This window comes from Ovis aries, chromosome 15 (genome assembly GCF_016772045.2).
Source record: "Ovis aries strain OAR_USU_Benz2616 breed Rambouillet chromosome 15, ARS-UI_Ramb_v3.0, whole genome shotgun sequence".
Lineage (NCBI taxonomy): Eukaryota > Metazoa > Chordata > Mammalia > Artiodactyla > Bovidae > Ovis > Ovis aries.
The window spans coordinates 29,097,083-29,115,113 of record NC_056068.1 but is presented as its reverse complement, the minus strand read 5'-3'; the positions used below and the strand labels follow the sequence as shown (position 1 = coordinate 29,115,113).

Genomic DNA, 18,031 nt, shown 5'->3' with positions numbered 1-18,031 from the left:
TATCCTTAAACAGTTTCTGTTTCTGTGGAACATAAGTCCTGTCAAAGAGCAGAGAAACAGAAGTCAGTGGCCTTTAAGCCATAATGTAAACCCCAAAAAGGAATTAGGATACCCCCAATCTAATTCTGTCCTGTCTGACTTCACTGAGGTATCTTATCCTTTTAAAGGACCTGACTCAGGAAGTCACTGAGAGACTAAAGTCTTTTTCTGCTGTCAAACTGAGTTGTATACTGGTAACCTGTTCAAAAACCATAATAGAGATTGAACCCATGTGATAATTGGCCTTCGGGACAACTGAAGATTAATAGAGTTGACTCAGAGTTGTGGCTCAAGGGATAAAGAATCTCCCTGCAAAGCAGGAGCTGTAGGAGACATGGATCCCTGGAGGAGGAAATGGCACCCTACTCCAGTGTTCGCGCCTGAAAAATCCTGTGGACAGAGGAGCCTGGCGGGCTACAGTCCACAGTGTCACAGAGAGTCAGACACGGCTGAGTAACACATGTGGTCAAGCAAGGAAGGATTTAAGACCAGAGGGTCAAACCAAGGCTTTCTTTGACCTGCTTCACCCTACATAATAAGCAGACTGTTCAATGCTGGCTGTCGGAGTAAATTAACAGAGTATTGTCACTGAACTATTTTCACAGTTGTTCTGGCAACAGTGTTAGTTATTCTGATTATATGGAACCCATCTGACCCCTATGATTGGGGTTCTAAAATAAGTGTCATGGTAGGAAATGAAAGTCATGATGCTTATGACTTGGGTATTTCTCCAGTAACAGTTTTAAATTGCTAGAGATATTTGTTTTGGTCATTAGCTCAAGCATAGAAAGAGCTAATTACAGTGATTGTGAATATTTTTCCTAATTTATTTTTCTAATTTTATAGTTGTAGAAATTAAAATTTTTTAGTTTTAGAAATAGAAGTGTTCTGCTTCCTCTGTTCATACCTGTTTTACCTTTTTTAATTTCTCTCTGTGTATGTATATTTAATATTTAGTAATTGTTGAGAATCCTTTGGTATTGTCTAGGAAATTTGCCCTAATAAGAAATATTATCTTCTGCAAAACACTCATGTCTGCAAAACACACGAGTAAGCCAGATTTGAAAACGAGAAGTCAGGGCACATCTCAGGACAGAAGTTGGCTGCGAGACAGACATTGGTCATTATGTAATACAATTTTAAAAAAAGATAGGACCCAAGACTAAACTTTTCCATCTGAGTCCTGTTTATGTAGAAATAAAATTGTCCAACCTACAATTTTTCACTGTGGTCAAGTTGGTTTACTAGTCTCAGAATATCATATAGTCCTTCTTTTGAATATTGTTTGTGCTGTTTTTTCTTTGTTTTTAATTGCAAAATGTCCTTCGCTTATTTTCCCCTGTGTGTTTATTGTGTCAGCCCAAGTTCCTCCTCTTTTTCTGTTGTTGATGCTCACACATACAAACTCAAAGGTTTTTATTACTAAATTTAGTGTGTATTTTATGAGTAGTTCTGATAAATGTAAGTTGATACTAATGGTGATGTTGACTGGTACTGCTAATTTATTTGGTCTTTTGTAAAATACTTCAATACCAAGGAACTTTGTATACTTTCAGTGTGTTTTAGAGAAGAACTCGCCTATGTACTGATTTTATTCACAAGTAATATGCATTGTTCCATCTCTTCTAGGAGGAGAGCATTCCCATTGCTTTATCTGGTAGGGATATTTTAGCTAGAGCAAAAAACGGAACAGGCAAGAGCGGTGCCTACCTCATTCCCTTACTTGAACGGCTAGACCTGAAGAAGGACAATATACAAGGTTGGTTTAAACTATAAATGCTGATTTAAATCTTGGAGCTGTATAGAAGATATTACCATCTTTTCTCAGTTGGAACTTAAATCATATGAAATTAGTATTTACCCTTTTCACAGCTTATGGCCTAGTTGTCTTGTAAAAATGATTCCTAACTTTTAAAAAGAGATTTCTAGTTTTTAAGGTTATTTTGCATATTTTACAGTTACTACAACATTCCAGTGAGATAGGCAAAATAAGAATTATTGTCCTGTAGATAGGGAAAATTAAATTGTCTGAAATAGATACTTAAAACTATGGAACTGGAACTAGAATGTTTCTTGTGACAGCTGTGTCTGCAGAGTTCCTTGTAAAAGCAGGAACTTTTTCTCTCTGAAGCCTTGTGGCTTGGGGATTTTAAAATCTTAAGTAGTATGGAAGAGACACATTTCCGTAACTGTACCCAGTAGATCTATGTTTTCACCTCTAAAGCTTTTTGTAAAGTTTTCAGTTTTTTTCTCCCCATGGTTTCTTGATCTATAATTATTTCTGCCATCTTCCTATTATGTTCATATGATATAAGTAGAACTGGGCAGCAGGAGTTTCCTATTTGGGCATTTTGACTAGTGATCTCTTACTAAAATACTAACAAATTTTGAGTTAATAATTGCCAACTCAAAGAACCCTTTAAGGCTTTGTAACCAGGAAGAGTAGAAGAATTGTATAGCATTGTTACTGAGGAGAAGTCTAAATCTGGTACACTATAATAGTTTCTTTTTTTGAAATTTATTCATTTGAGTGTCTTGATTACAAGGGGCAATATTTCTATAGCTTCTTAAACTCTTAAAATATGGCTTTTCCCCCCTCCTCTCTCCTTTTTTCTGTTTGTTGATATTTTCCAGCAATGGTGATTGTTCCCACTAGAGAACTTGCTCTACAGGTCAGTCAAATTTGCATCCAGGTCAGCAAACACATGGGAGGGGCCAAAGTGATGGCAACCACAGGAGGAACCAATTTACGGGATGACATAATGAGGCTTGATGATACAGGTAAGAAATGATTGGATACAAGCTGGCTTGCTGTCTGTAATTTGACACACAAGTGTTTCAGTAATTTATTAAAATTGTTTTTAAAATAGGGAACAAACATTGCAGTAGAAAAATGAATAAAGGAAATGACCATTTCAGTCAAGAAGAAAAAAATTATTTTAGTCATTGGAAGGATATTTAACCTTACTAGTAATTTTTTAAATTGCATATAAAAACAGTAAATTGATATTGTACCTATCTGATTGACAAGATTAATTAAGATTGGAAAGGCTAATTAGTAATCCAAAATCACTGCAGATGGTGATTGCAGCCATGAAATTAAAAGACGCTTACTCCTTGGAAGAAAAGTTATGACCAACCTAGATAGCATATTCAAAAGCAGAGACATTACTTTGTCGACTAAGGTCCGTCTAGTCAAGGCTATGGTTTTTCCAGTGGTCATGTATGGATGTGAGAGTTGGACTGTGAAGAAGGCTGAGCGCCGAAGAATTGATGCTTTTGTACTGTGGTGTTGGAGAAGACTCTTGAGAGTCCCTTGGATTGCAAGGAGATCCAACCAATCCATTCTGAAGGAGATCAGCCCTGGGATTTCTTTGGAAGGAATGATGCTAAAGCTGAAACTCCAATACTTTGGCCACCTCATGCTAAGAGTTGACTCATTGGAAAAGACTGATGCTGGGAGGGATTGGGGGCAGGAGAAGGGGATGACAGAGGATGAGATGGCTGGATGGCATCACTGACTCGATGGACATGAGTTTGAGTGAACTCCAGGAGTTGGTGATGGACAGGGAGGCCTGGCGTGCTGCAATTCATGGGGTCACCAAGAGTCGGACACGACTGAGTGACTGAACTGAACTGAATATGCATTTGTGAAGAAATTTGTTGTCTTGCAACATAGGGGTATAGATTGATACAATCTCTATGGTGGGCAATTTGGCATTATGTTTCAAAATTATACATGTATGTTTTTAATGATCTTTTTTTGAAGAAATGATTGGACAAATGCAAGGTTGTCCACTACAGTGTGGTTTGTAGTACCGAAAAACTGGAACAATATCAGGGAAATTTGGCTAAATATACTGGGGTATAGACTGAATGGAATGCCACATAGCCATTAAAGAGTGCAGCTGATCTGTATTCATTTTCATGAAGAGTTCTCCATGATAACATTATTTAGTGAAAAAAAGAAAACAGCAAGAGTTGAAATCCATTTAGTTATACATTGAATTTTAGTCAGGATTTTATATATGATTGTTACTTGATTAGTTTAATTACTATATTCTTTATACTGCCTTGTTAATTAAAAATGATCATCTTACTTGATCCTGTTACAGTCTTCTGCAGACCATTGATCTATTAGAGGCAAGCTGCTGTATCACGACTGAAGTGACTTAGCAGCAGCAGCTATATCAAAAGTTCGGCATACTTTTTGTTTTTCCCTGGGGGTTTCCCTCAGACAAAAAACTATGTTCCTTATTTGGAACAGGTGAATTGGAAAGCTGTAGCCCACTGCATGCAGAGGTGAAACTAACTGGTATTCTCTAGCCAACTGAAGATGAGATGGAAATCCATATTCTAAAATACATCTTGGCCTCTTTGTATTATTCCTACAGCAGTGTTTCTGATACACTATGTATGTGATAAACCTTTACTGTATCCTTTTTGCCCCAACTAAAATTAATGAAAATACATGTTTTCTAATCTTGTGTAGTGCATGTGGTGATAGCTACCCCTGGAAGAATCCTGGATCTTATCAAGAAAGGCGTAGCAAAAGTTGATCATGTCCAGATGATAGTATTGGATGAGGTAACATTTTTTTCATTTGGAAACATACCATTCTGTACTGATTTGGCTTTGTTTATAACTGCCAATGAATGAAGGATAACCTCTTTGTGTTTAAGACCTTCTAGTAAATTCATTACTCTTGTTGGTTTGTTCAAAATAACTTGCTTCTAAAACATGTTTTGCCTTTTAAAAGCAATAGGTGATAGGTGTTTATAGGAATGATTCAGCCTTGTGTCTTTTTCTTAGGGAAGTCAGATAGTTTATTTTTATTTTGCACTGAGAAGTCATTGAATAACCTCAAAGCCAAGGCCATTCTACATCTGTCTTCATTCTGTGATTGATCTTAAAAAGCATGTTAAAAAAAAGGCATCTTAAAAACCCCTCATTTAACATACTCAATTTGGTATTGTTTGGTTTTTTGTCTCTGTTATATGTGTTCTCTCACCAGACTATAAGTGCCTTTTGAGAACTTAGCTCTGCATTCTTGGGACCTAGCAAGCAAGTGTTTTATATGTATATTCAATCAGTGTTGATGTTTTGGGTTTTTAAATTTTTAATTGAAAGATAATAGCTTCACAGTGTTACATTGTTTTTGCTGTACATCAGGCTCCAGGCTTCTCTCCTTGAGCACCCCCACACCCCCCAGTGTTGATGTTTTGAAATGAAGTTATTTTCCTATTTGGTCTGTTTTAAGATAACTGGATCCGTTTCCTCTTGGTCTAATTTGAAACAGGTTTTTATCTTTGAGTAATGAGAGAGCACAGTTATTAGTGACTGTGTTAGCACTAAGTGCTTTACATGTTTTTTCATTGAATTTTTACAACAATCCTATAAGGTAGTTATCCTAGAAAGTAATTCCTACAATAAGAAGACATCTTGATTTTTAAATTGTGGAAACTGAAATAGAAGTTAAGAAACCTCCCAACATAGATAATAGCGAAGGAAGCAAGTTTTTTGTTTGTGTGTGTGAGGGGGTGAAGTAGAAAAGGATAGCTTTTATTATTTGCCAGGCAAAGGGAAACACACCCTCCTTCTGCCTCAAAAAACTGTATCCCTGACAAGTTTTAAATACAGGTAGTTTAATGATGTAGCCTGTACTTCTAACTATTATACCATAATGTCTCTTTAATGGAAATCACATTAAAATTTTTTATGAGAATAAGGATTATGTCTGTCTAGGATTTTTTTTCCCTTAGATCAGTATTACAGACTTTCCCTTTTTTTGTATCACTGAATGTGTCTTGGTGCCTTTGGACTATATAGTGTTTACAGCCAGGAACATTCTGTGAACTCTCTTGCTGGAATGATTGATTCCTTATTAACAAAAAACCATAGACATGATTTCATTGTGTTTAAGATCATCTTCTCTTTGTACTGCAGGCAGATAAGTTGCTGTCACAGGATTTTGTGCAGATAATGGAGGATATTATTCTCACGCTACCTAAAAACAGACAGATTTTATTATATTCTGCTACTTTCCCTCTTAGTGTACAGAAGTTCATGGTGAGTATAAATCTGTACTTAGAAGCAGTACCTTCCTGTTGGCCATGAGTATACCTTTATCCATAATTATATTACTAGTGTATATTTTATGCTGGTTTCAAGTTTTAAGATACCGAAGTATTTTGATTTTTATTTGTTCATTAAGCTGGTGTCTGACATAGCCATTGATGCTAGATAAATTGATTGCAGCATAATCTTATATTTAAAGTACAAAATAGTAATAACTTAGCTGTATATCTGGACATTAGATCTCCCATTTTATGGTAATGACAGATTATATATTTTAAAGAGAGCCGCATCCCTTCAATTAAGAGTTTATCAGACAGACATGTATGAGGATATATTTTGAGTTAAAGTTTATTTAAAGAAATAAACTCTGCTTTAACTATGATACTTTTTTTTTTTCCCCTTCAGAATTCCCATTTGCAGAAACCCTATGAGATTAACCTGATGGAGGAACTAACTTTGAAGGGAGTAACCCAGTACTACGCATATGTAACTGAGCGCCAAAAAGTACACTGCCTCAACACACTTTTCTCCAGGGTGAGCCAGTTAAACTTCAACTGCTGAATGTTATCCATTCCTTAACCTCAATAAAACAGTTGTATCAGTTTTCTCATCATTTTCAGTGCAGGAAAAAAAAGTCCTTGGTTTTTCCTAAAAGGTAGTTTCAGTTGTTAATCTGAAGCTAATACTATATGATTGACAGGTCATAGGCACTTTTAATTTGATTCTAAAATAATTTGACCTTAATTACAGGTAATCCCATTATTCTCAGTAATTATAATTGTTCTGTTGTAAGTAGATCTGTTTTTGCAAGTTTGCCTACTTGCCAGAATTTTCTTGTCACCCTGAAGTCAGTACTCAAATGCTCTTTGAAGACGCATGTGAAAAATTTGAGACTTCATGCTGTTTATCCCTGCCCTCTTGTTTGAGCTCAGAAATGAACACCCTTTTCACAGTCTAATGCCACATTCCCCACTTTTTTTGTGCTTTTTTCTTGATTCCACTGTTTTAAATGGCTCTTAGGCATAGTGCTGACATGTTTGTTGTCCAGTGCTCCTAAGAAGAGATGATGTATTAGATAAACTTCATAAAGACCTGAGTTATCCAGTGATGTTGGCCATGAGTAAATAAGGTGTCTTTAAAAAAACAGTAACATGTGGGGTGAGTTCCCTGGTGGTCGGGTGGCTAAGACTCCACACTCTCAATACAGGGGATCTGGGTAGATCCTTGGTTAGGGAACTAGGATCCTGCAAGCCATGTGGTGCAGCCCGAAAAAACTCAGTAACATGCATAAAACCAGATTATCTGTTGACCCATTGATGAAAAAAGTTATGAGTTCCTCACAGGAACCTAACCCTCTATTTCCCCTGGAAGGAGTGGTCATATATTAACTGTGCTTAACTGCAACTACTACTAAATGCGTAGCACTTAAGATTTTTATAGTTTTGCATCTCCTGTGTCATGAGGTTATAATTCTTAGTGTTTTCAACATTTGTTTGTCAATATTTTATTTTCTTTCTAATGTCTTTTTTTTTTTTCTCTCTCTCCTGTGCTCAGCTTCAGATAAACCAGTCGATTATTTTCTGTAACTCCTCTCAGAGAGTTGAATTGCTAGCCAAGAAGATTTCTCAACTGGGTTATTCTTGCTTCTATATCCATGCTAAAATGAGGCAGGTGAGTGTAAAACTTGTACTTGCATAGATTTTTTTAAAAGCTTTTTCTGAATATTTCTTGAATTTTGTTTTAATGCTCTTCCAAGTGCCCTGAGTTTAAGAATAAATTACTGTTCAGTAGGCAAAGGACCCTTCATTTTAACTTCTCTGGGGTAAGGTTTCCTAACTATAAACAGGGGTAATAGTATGTACCCTTAACTTCACAAGGTTTTAGGAAGATAGAGATTGTGTATGAATGAATAGTTTGTCAGTTGCCAAGCATAATAGAAATGTGAGATTTTATTCCCTTCCTTCCCCATAATCTTGGATTTGGGCTAGTGTTTAGTACAGTAACCACTAGCAACATTAAACTATTTAAAATTTAGTCTTCAGTCATACTGCATTTCAGATGCCACTTTAGTGTGACTGTCAGCCACAGTTTTGGAAGGTTTGTAGAAAGTTCTAGTTTATCTGTGTACCTTCTCAGGTTCATCTTTTTCTCTTTATTGTTTGCCTTTAGAAAAAGGATGGAAGCTGTTTCAGAACTTGATTTAACAGAAAATAAATTCAAAACTATCAACATATTGTGTTTGTGCTAACATTGTGAAATTTCATGATAGGAAAGCAGTTTCTGTAGTCTGACAGGTTAAGAACTTAATCAGCTCATGTATGGTTTTCAAAGAAGCTTATTGTCATGGATCAGGTGCCATCATATAGGCACCTAATTTTAAAATTATCACAGGAAATGATGTATAAAATTGAAGAGAATATTTCAGAGTGGAAGAACATTGCATTGAAAAGAAAGACCAGTTTGCCAGATGGTAGATTCATTGATTTTGCTTGAGTTTAGTGTGTTTTCCTTTTTATTTAACTGTAAAGTAGTTATTTTTCGCTTTTATATATAATAACTGAAAAGATAAGTAGTAGATGTTTCAGTTAAGCTAAACTTGTGGCATCTTTTATTTGAAACATTTTAGAAGTAAATACAGTGAAAATTGTCACTTAAAACCCACTCCTGCAAAAAAAAAGAATACCTTTAAGAATTGAGATAATATGAATACATTTATATTTGTTGCTTATTAATTCCCATGGGAGACTTTTTTTTTCCTACCTTTTTTTAATGTATATTGAATATGCCTCCTTTCTCATTCATAAAAACAAATTTGGATATAAAGAAACTGCTTGGGTAGGAGTAAAAAATGATGGAAATTTGGAGGCTTGTGTGAGTTGTAATCAAATAAACGCATTGCTTTATTCCTAGGAACATCGAAATCGTGTGTTTCATGATTTTCGAAATGGCTTATGCCGCAATCTTGTTTGCACTGGTAGGTATTTTCTGTTCCTTTACCCATTGTTTTTCTTCCTAGTTGTGTTCTTTCTCTGTCCTGTCCTGCAGTGAAGCTGCTTACATAGTCAGCTCCCTCTCCTACCATTTCTAGAATTTCTGAAGTTGAGAATGAGCTGTAGGTAACTTTTTTTTTTTTTTGTAGTTAAAACTTTTGAAGTCAGGTTCTGTACCTGAAACTGCAGAACACTTATTTTGGCACTCCTACCTAATCTCTGCCTATTAAACCAGTTTTGGAGTTTGTGTATTTTCTGAATAGTTGTAGCATGTAGGAATGAGTTCTATTTAGCATATGCAAAATGAATTATGTTAAGAAACTATGTTTTGGAAGTTTATCATGGTCTTTATTTTGCCAGAATCAGACTAGTTTGTGCTCTGGTGTATTTCACTACATAAAGAAAAGCAGACTGGGGGTGCATGTGGACAGTTGGATTCAGTAGCCTCCTGTCTGAACACTGGGAATATAGTCTTAGTATTGCTACTAGGTTTATAATCTAAACTAGGTTTCTGGATAGAGGGAAGAACCTAGTTTTTTGTTTTTTAATTTTTGAGCTATACACAGAGATAAATACAGAAATGCATGGGTTCTGAGGGCTGACGGTAAAGTTATATGCAGACTTTCAACTGAGACCCTAACTCCTGATTTGTTCAAGGGTCAACTGTACAGACAAGTAGAAGGGTGCCATTTGCCATTAACCATTTCCTAATTTGAGAATGAAAAATACTTTTTCTTCCCCTAGAAAGAATTCGTAGTACTTACAGAACTCATATTGTTACGAATTACTGCTGTGGTTACATGGTTTTATTTTAAGCATTAACTTGCTGAGGCTGCCCTCAGATAAGTTTTTGAAGTGCCAGTGCTTTCTTCTTGCTCATTTTTCAGAACTGTGGGCAAATACATCATTAAATAAGTACTGAACATTTATGTGTAACATGTATAAATACATACAAAGTACCACCCCTCTCAAGTAGTAGTTGTTTAATCGGAGATAAAAAGATGACATTATGAACCTCGGGCTGGGCCTGCAAACTTTTTCTGTTAAGTCCATGTAGTAAATATCTTAGACTTTGCATACTGTGTGGTCTCTGTTACAAGTAACTTGACTCTGCTGTTCTACCTCAGTGGCAGTATGTTTAACAAATGGCCGTGGCTATGTGGCAGTAAAATTTGACAAAAATGGGCTTTGGGCTCGATCTCCAAGGGAGTAAAGGAATTTGCAAGTGTGAGGTATATACATTAAATAACCCTAAATTTTCATAGGAGAGGGAAATAACTAGCTGAGGTGATCTGAGAAGATATGGAATTGTAATTTATAGTCTATAGATGAGTTTTAGACTTGGATAAGAAGGAATATTTCGTTAGGGGCCTGGCATAAAAAGTAATCTAGAGATCGCTAAGAAGATAGTTTAAAGAAGTATAGTGGGTGAGGTTGGTATAGTCGAAGTTTTGAAATGTGTTACAACCAGAATATAGAGCAGAGGACTTTGAATGTCAATTTTAAATTTTGTCTGGAGACAGTTGAAAATAACAAGTTACAAATTCAAACCAGTATATTAGAAATACTTGTTTGACCATCATGGGTTATTTTGACGTGTGGAGCTGAGAAGTGCAGGGAAATCTAGTTATTAGCTTATTGAACTTATTGGAGTTGTGTCTGCATGTATTTGTCAAAGCCTAAATTAGCATAATTGTGGGACTGGAAAAAAGTAGAAGGGATAGTCTTGCATATTAGCTTACCTCAGACCTGTTATAAATCATTCAGCAGAATGGGATGAAAGAATTCTGAACAAAGTATAAATTACTGCTGGTAGATTGCCTCTTTTTTAAAGTATTCTCCCTTATGCAGTGAACTTTAAAAATAATTTATTAACTTTGGATTAAATACTTAAAAATAGAGTGAAGAAAATTATACTTGGAAGTTCGTTTGTGAATGTATAAGCTTTTTCAGTCATCCTTGATTTGCACTGTGTTACCTCAGAGCAGTTTTTAAAACTTTGATACAACACTGGGAAAAGGTAACCTGTGAACAGAAAGCTGCTTATGGTTAATGTGCATGAGAAATAATGCCAGTAATTTACAGATGCTTTTGAATTACTGCTTGAAGTGAGTGAAGCTTAGGTTCCTTTAGAAATGTTAAAGAGTATTATGACACCAAATTGAAGGATATAATGGAGCTTTGTTTTTGTTTTAAAGATTTGTTTACCCGAGGTATTGATATACAAGCTGTGAATGTGGTAATAAACTTTGACTTCCCAAAGCTGGCAGAGACCTATCTCCATCGTATTGGAAGATCAGGTGAGGAAAAGGAAGATGTTCTTTGTGGAAGTCTTTTGAGACGTTTAATCACTAAATTTTGTTCCTTTTGTGAAGTAGAGTGTGGTAGCAATTAAAATAGTGAATTTAAACTTGGTTTTTGATATATCAATTTCTGATTCTTCCAGAACATTTTTTTTTTTTAAGTTAAAATAACCTGATGCCTAATTTAAGATTTACAAATTAGAGCCTTACTTTTGTAACTCTGCTGTTTGTATTTTATACTGTGTATTTTGGCAACTTTTGACACTATTACTTTAGGCTGTGAATAATGAGTGGCACTAAATAAAAACATTAATCCTATGTGGATTTGCCACTTACAGACTAGTGCTTGCACATTGACTCTCATATTTAACTCATTAATTAGAATTGTTTTTTCTTAGGTCGCTTTGGTCATCTTGGCTTAGCCATCAACTTGATCACATATGATGATCGCTTCAACCTGAAAAGTATTGAGGAGCAGCTGGGAACAGAAATCAAACCTATCCCGAGCAACATTGACAAGAGCCTGTATGTGGCAGAATACCACAGCGAGCCTGTAGAAGATGAGAAAGCTTAACAAGCAAGTGTGTACCTGACAAAATAGCCAAGTAAGCATAATGTTTAAAGGAAGGAGATTAAGGTCCTCTTTCCCCCAGGGGGAATGTGATGTCCTACCATATACAATTAGCAATAAAAGATGAAATACTTCTTGACATAAATGGCAGTAAACAGGAAGTATCTCAGTTGAAGTGATCTTATTGGCGAATCCATAAATGCAGTTCTTGAATGCCATCTTCCTAAGTAATATATGTGAACAGTACTTAAGACAAATTCAGACTTCTAAAATAATAGAAGCAGAAAAGAATTAGCAATTTTGAATATGAAAATATTTTTGCTCTTTATCACTCAGTCATCTGTTAGCATTCACTCTTAATTTCTAGTGGGTACCTAAATAGGTTCAATTATCTGTAAAACCTTATTGCTAAAGGTATAATCAGGTTGTGAGGATAACTGCCTTACTTTAAATGGCCACTGGTCTCCCGTGCATGCACCTTTTCATCTTTTGTTGACTATAGGACTCTGGAAGAAATGCTTAAAACAAGGCTTACTTAACATAGGAAAAAACCCTCCAAAACAGCCAATATTCCTGTAAGGAAAATCTGATTTCAGAGATGATAGTTTCCAAATTAGCAGTGAACATTTTACCCATTATTTTTAGAGTCTCCAGATTAACTCTTCACTTTAACCTTTTTATCCTAATTTACTTGTCAAACACACAACTCTTGGACAAAAACTAGCTCATGTATGCTAGTACACTGACAGGCTGTTGAGTTCATACAGGATTTTAAAAAACTTTTTAAAATTGTTGCAGATGACTACTGCCTGCTACCAGTACTTTTAGGATTTCATTCTGTCTCTGGGATGTCTAGCGGAAATTCCTTAATCCTGAGCTGATGGTATAGTGTGTAAAGAGGCTCAGTAGAAGCTGTTATGGAGAGCATTTGGGATGGATTTGTGAGCGCCTGCTTCACGTGTGCATCACGTGTGTGTGTCCTGTGTGTGTGTCCTAGTTTATATGGCTTACCAGCGGTAATTTTAGGTTTCTGTTTTCTGTAGGCTTTGACAAACTATGGAAGGCTCGTTTGGATCTGTGACACATCGATTTTGGGGGGAATGCTCTTCTCTTTGTGGGTTTTTCATCTTCTTTTATTTTGGAACTATGAAGACTTGAGAGCTCAGACATTTCTTCTTTTTTTAAACTGGTGAAGAGAAAAGCTGAAAAGGAATTTACCTTTTTTGTTCCACTTGTTTGCACTGTGTGCTGACTGAACATTAGTTGCACTAACTGCTGGTTTTTAAAAAATTTTTCTGGGGAAGGGGGGACAAAGAAGGAAGAGAAAGAAGGGGAGAAACCCTAAAAAGAGAAGAACCTTGATGAACACAAGCTTGTCTACGATTTCAGAATTCTCCAACAGCTGACTCTTGAGTGCATTTCAACTTCTCCCTGGTTACTCATCCGTTTTTAAGCCTGAAGAGCTTATTACTTATTTGTGCGAAGTGCCTTATGCTATGAGACCATTCAGAATATCATCTTTTAGACACAGCCCAAGGAATCAACAATAGTATTTTTTTTTCTTTTTTCTTTCTTTTAAAAATTTTTGTCTTTTCATTTTGGTTTCAAGTTGAAGTCTCTCTCTTCCCTTTCTACCCGATACTCAAGCCCAGGGCTGGAAGATGAAACGTATTAGTAATGTTAAACATCATTTTCTTTTTCTTTATGTGGAGGAGTTGATATGCAACTGCAGTTCATCCGCACTGTAAATACATGTATTTAACAAAAAAAAACAATCCCAAGTGAAAATTTCTTCTGGGCTGAGTAGATGCAACATCATCGCTCCCAAAGGAAAGAGCAGTCTATCATCGCAGGAGCCATATGACAAGCCTTTTGTGCTCTATAGCAGAACACTAAAGACTGGTTTACATACGCCTCCATTAGCAGTTATGGCACTTGATGTGTAGACGTGTCAGAGCCTTTGACCCTCTTTCCTCTGTGGCAGAGCGTGTCCCATAGAAAATTGGGTGTGTATACTTGTATAAACTTTGTAAATAGGTTTTTTTTCTGGGTTCATATATATATATATATACATATATATATATTTTTTTTTTGGATGAAGGTTGCTGGGATTAAGGGGATTAGAGTGATTATGGGAGCAGCTAAAGATGAGAGGGGCTCAGTTTTCCGCAACACTAAATCTAAAAAGTATTTTGGCTTCTTACTGTAGAGAGCAGACCTCTACAGGAATCCTACATTGGAAAAGAGACCCAGAAGTTGGGGGTTCACTGCTGCCACACTGTCTCATATAGTACCTTTGGAGTAGGCCTGACAGAGAGAGCAAGGAAGCTTCAGAAACCTATAATTCAAGATGTTATTTTTTTTGAGACGTTCTCTCTGATACTGTTCCCCGCCAGCCTTTTTTAAAAGTTTGAGAAACTTTTCAAGCTCTGCAAAAGGGGACAAAGAATTTGCCTTGCAGTGTGGGGATATGATTGAGCGGCAGTGTCTTTGAGCAGTATATGTATAAAGCATGGATTTGCATTTCAGAATATTAGCCAGTACCAGCTTTGGTAATTTTAGCAGTTCTGGGGCTTACTTTCTGTGGATCACCTCCTGTACTTTTATGTGTTGCCCTCTGCCCACCTTGATACATAAACTTGCAGGAACGGGCGACCCCTGAGAGCTGTTAACTTTCATGCTACAGAAAGCTGCTTGCCATCCTCTTGCTTTGTGACAAGAATTATCTGTCATTTTGCATTGTAAATTGCTGGCAAATGCTTTACAGTCAATAGTGTTGCTTTAAATTGTGCCCCTCCCAACATGCTTGATGTTTGGCCTGATCTCCAGGCAAAAGGAGTGAGATGAATCAATACCAGTGAACTTTTTTTTTAATGTTTTTAATTCCCTTTTAACCCAGTATACTAGGTCAATCAGGAGGCATCTAGGATTAAAAAAAAGAAAAAAAGAAAAAATTAAAAAAAAAATTGGTTTCCATTTGTCATTGTCTTTTAAAACCCTAAAATATTCCAGGATATGTCTTACATAAACTTTCATGCTTAACTCATCTGGATAAAGAAGTCAGTTATTCAAAGTTGCTTTTTTGACTCTGCCTAGTTCTAAGCAAAATTATTTGTAATTCCAAAATTCCTTGAGGATCAAAATCCTGCAGATGCCTCCTGATAAGACATAGCCCTAACTCCTTAAAAATTGTAGCAAGAGCTGCACAGTACAAACCCAAAAAATAATAACTCATTTATCTGGTATCCCAAGCCACACTGTGTCTCCAGCCAATGTAGGTTACTAAATGCAAGGCCTAATTAAGAAAGTAACCTTTTCCCAGGGAGGGGTGGGGGGAGGGAACTTAAAAGGCATCAACTTTTGACCAAAAAATCTTGCCCTTGTACTGATGCAGCTCTCTTCCCCCCCCCCCCCCCATCTCTGGCGAGATAAGAGGGATCATTCATTGTAGAAGAAAAACAAGGAAAGTTCATAAGCGATTCTGTGTCTCGCTAGAGAGAGTGGGTAACTAAACAGACAGCGCAGTCTTTCGCCATCCTCAGACTGCGCTCTGCCTGGTGCCACGCGCCTATGGGTCCCTCTAAAAGCACAGACTTTAAATTGAAAGTTTTACTGAAGTACAGCCTCTGATGAGGAGTGGCACTTAAAACTATCTGGGACACCACTATTGGACACAGTCTTATACAGGCAGCTGTCCAGTTTTGGTGCTTGACTCTTGAATAGGAACTGTTAAATGGAAAGATGCTCTACGAACTAGGTCAAAGCCTAGTCTTTTTTTTTTTTTCTTCAATTCCCCCTTAAAATAAGGAGCATTGTTACTATTAGTTGATTTTATTAGTATTGGGTGTTCAAGTAATGGTAATATTTTTCCGGTGGTTCATTTGGATAAAAACTACTCCCCTTATTTTTAATATTTAAATTACAATCAGCTCCTGGTTTAACCAGTGGTTTATATAGTCGTGTAATGAGTTATGGACTGTTACACAGCTTGCTGTCTCTCTCTTCCTTACATTCCAATGGAGTAACTTTGCCTTTTCCCTTAGGAATGGAATGGAATAAATTTATTCTAAAATGATCTTCCATGGGAATAAGTAAGGGGGAGAGAAACCTAAATATAATCTCTAAATTATTTTCAAGTTGGTCCCAGCATCGTAATATAGGTTGGCCCCAAGGGGCGGGGGGAGGGGGGAGGCAATTGGTTATCAATATTTGTTTTCAGAATGAGATGGGAGCATCTTTCCTTTGCCTTGTGCTTTGTGTTTGATACCATCATGCTTGGATTAGAACCAGACAACTCAGCACAAAGCCTTGAGTGTACATTGTTGGAACCAAAACATCTCATTCTGATCACTTGGTTTAATTTTTTTCTTTTTTATTTTTTAATAGGGTGGGAGGGAGGTTACTTTGCCCCAAAAGGGAGGGTATCTGCACTAAGGATTTAGAAACACTTTGGAAGCTCATGACCTCATCAGAAACTGCCTTTAGTCACACTCCTGACCTTATAGATGAGTAACAAAAAGATGAAATAAATTCTTGGGAATTAAGCCATGTTTTTATTTGCTACTTTTCCCAGCATTCTGTGTATCTTAAGCTGTTGTGGAATCATTTTTCTGTCAGAATACCTTTGTCAAGCCAAAAGGTTTTGGCCTCATGGGAGCTGATGTAGTCAACTTCTTGGTGAACTTTAGTGGACCTTTTGAGCCTGTAGTTGTACTTCATACCTTTAGTTTTTTGGGTTTTGTTTCGTTTTTTAACTTTCAAAGAAAACCCACTTCTTTCTGATCTAAAAACTCATCTTTGGGGTAAAGAGTTAAGTGTCCAAAGGTTCATGAGGTCAGAGGGAGCTAGCCTGGCACCTGGACTGTGCCCCTCCATAGCTGACAGATTCCAACAGAAGTGTATTTAAATTCTCCAGTAGACAGTACTGGGCAGGGCAAGGGAGGGGGTAGGGTTGGGCTATTAAGATACAGTCTACTGTATTTTAACCAGTGGTGGTTGGGGAGGGGTGCTTGGAGAAAACAAAGTCACTATTCCCTTTTTTGAAACAAGATTAAAATGAAGAAAAGTTATTTTTTGTTTAGTAAAAACAGGATAGAATTCCAGTGTCCCTAGCCACAAGGGACCAGTTCCACTGAAAAGTGAACAGTGGGGACTCAATTTTGAAACCATCTGGGGAATGGGAAAATTGGCTTTCTGTTAATTGGCAAATGTTCCAGTAGGGCTGTGTTTTTGTTGGAATGTCTTATGTTGTATGTACACATATATTGACCAGAGTCTCTGCTGAATTTAAAAGATGGTGGATAAAATCTTGATTTGTTAATTTATCTCAATAAAAGCCCACTGGAACTCCAAATGTGTGTGGTGTGTCTTTAGCAGCAGCTGTTCAATCTTGAAGTCATTTTTAGTTGAATGACTCATTCTGAAAAGCAAGAAGACTCAGCACTACTCCTCTGAGCCCAGTTCAATAAAATCTGAGAGCACCTTTGTCCAGCCCTAAGGCTGTCTCACCATTTGCATTTAACTTTTCATAGCCTAAGCAAACGGAACAGGAAAGGAGAAAGGAGAGAGATGTTGGTCCACAGTATGTTGGAGAACTGCCAGTGATTACCCCCTAGAATTGTTCAGAACCTGCCCCCAAAAATTAGTGAATGGAATTTGTATTCTGAGTACTAGAAATTCTGATGAAAGAAAAAAGACCTAAATAATTGGAGAAAAGCAGACAAAGCTGGACCCAACATCCTCACCCGTACACCCAAAAGACTGGTGTAACAAGGTATGTGCAAGACTTGTATGCTGAAAACTGCAAGATACGCTGATGAGAGAAATCAGGCCTGAAGATACAGTCTTCCAATCCATGTACTACAGCTCTCTTGTCCATTCCCCAATTTCATCTATAGGTTCCCTGTTTCCTTCCAGTCAACCCCAGCAAGCTTTATGACAAAAGCTGATTGTAAAATGCATGTGGAAAGGCAAACTGCCATAATAGCTTTAGAAAAGAACAAGTTCAGTTCAGTGGCTTGGTGGTGTCCGACTCTGCGACCGCATGAATC

At 36.8% G+C, this 18,031-nt stretch overlaps 1 protein-coding gene across 8 annotated transcripts in view; it reads left to right on the top strand.

The window, feature by feature from the left end:
* The window catches only part of DDX6 (DEAD-box helicase 6), a 31,595-nt gene extending 14,261 nt beyond the window's left edge, over nucleotides 1-17,334 (top strand). For 5 of the 8 annotated variants that reach the window (XM_012095546.4, XM_042232709.1, XM_015100953.3 and 2 more), the window contains 10 exons: nucleotides 1,669-1,798; nucleotides 2,674-2,820; nucleotides 4,532-4,626; nucleotides 5,986-6,108; nucleotides 6,523-6,651; nucleotides 7,672-7,788; nucleotides 9,028-9,091; nucleotides 11,306-11,407; nucleotides 11,809-12,015; nucleotides 13,025-17,334. In XM_012095546.4, coding sequence (XP_011950936.2) covers nucleotides 1,669-1,798; nucleotides 2,674-2,820; nucleotides 4,532-4,626; nucleotides 5,986-6,108; nucleotides 6,523-6,651; nucleotides 7,672-7,788; nucleotides 9,028-9,091; nucleotides 11,306-11,407; nucleotides 11,809-11,984 — 1,083 coding nt within the window. In that variant the 3' untranslated portion in view covers nucleotides 11,985-12,015; nucleotides 13,025-17,334. The remainder of the gene's footprint in view (nucleotides 1-1,668; nucleotides 1,799-2,673; nucleotides 2,821-4,531; nucleotides 4,627-5,985; nucleotides 6,109-6,522; nucleotides 6,652-7,671; nucleotides 7,789-9,027; nucleotides 9,092-11,305; nucleotides 11,408-11,808; nucleotides 12,016-13,024) is intronic. The other 3 variants (XM_060399317.1, XM_015100955.4, XM_060399318.1) reach the window with 1 other exon arrangement.
* Nucleotides 17,335-18,031: the final 697 nt, after the last annotated feature.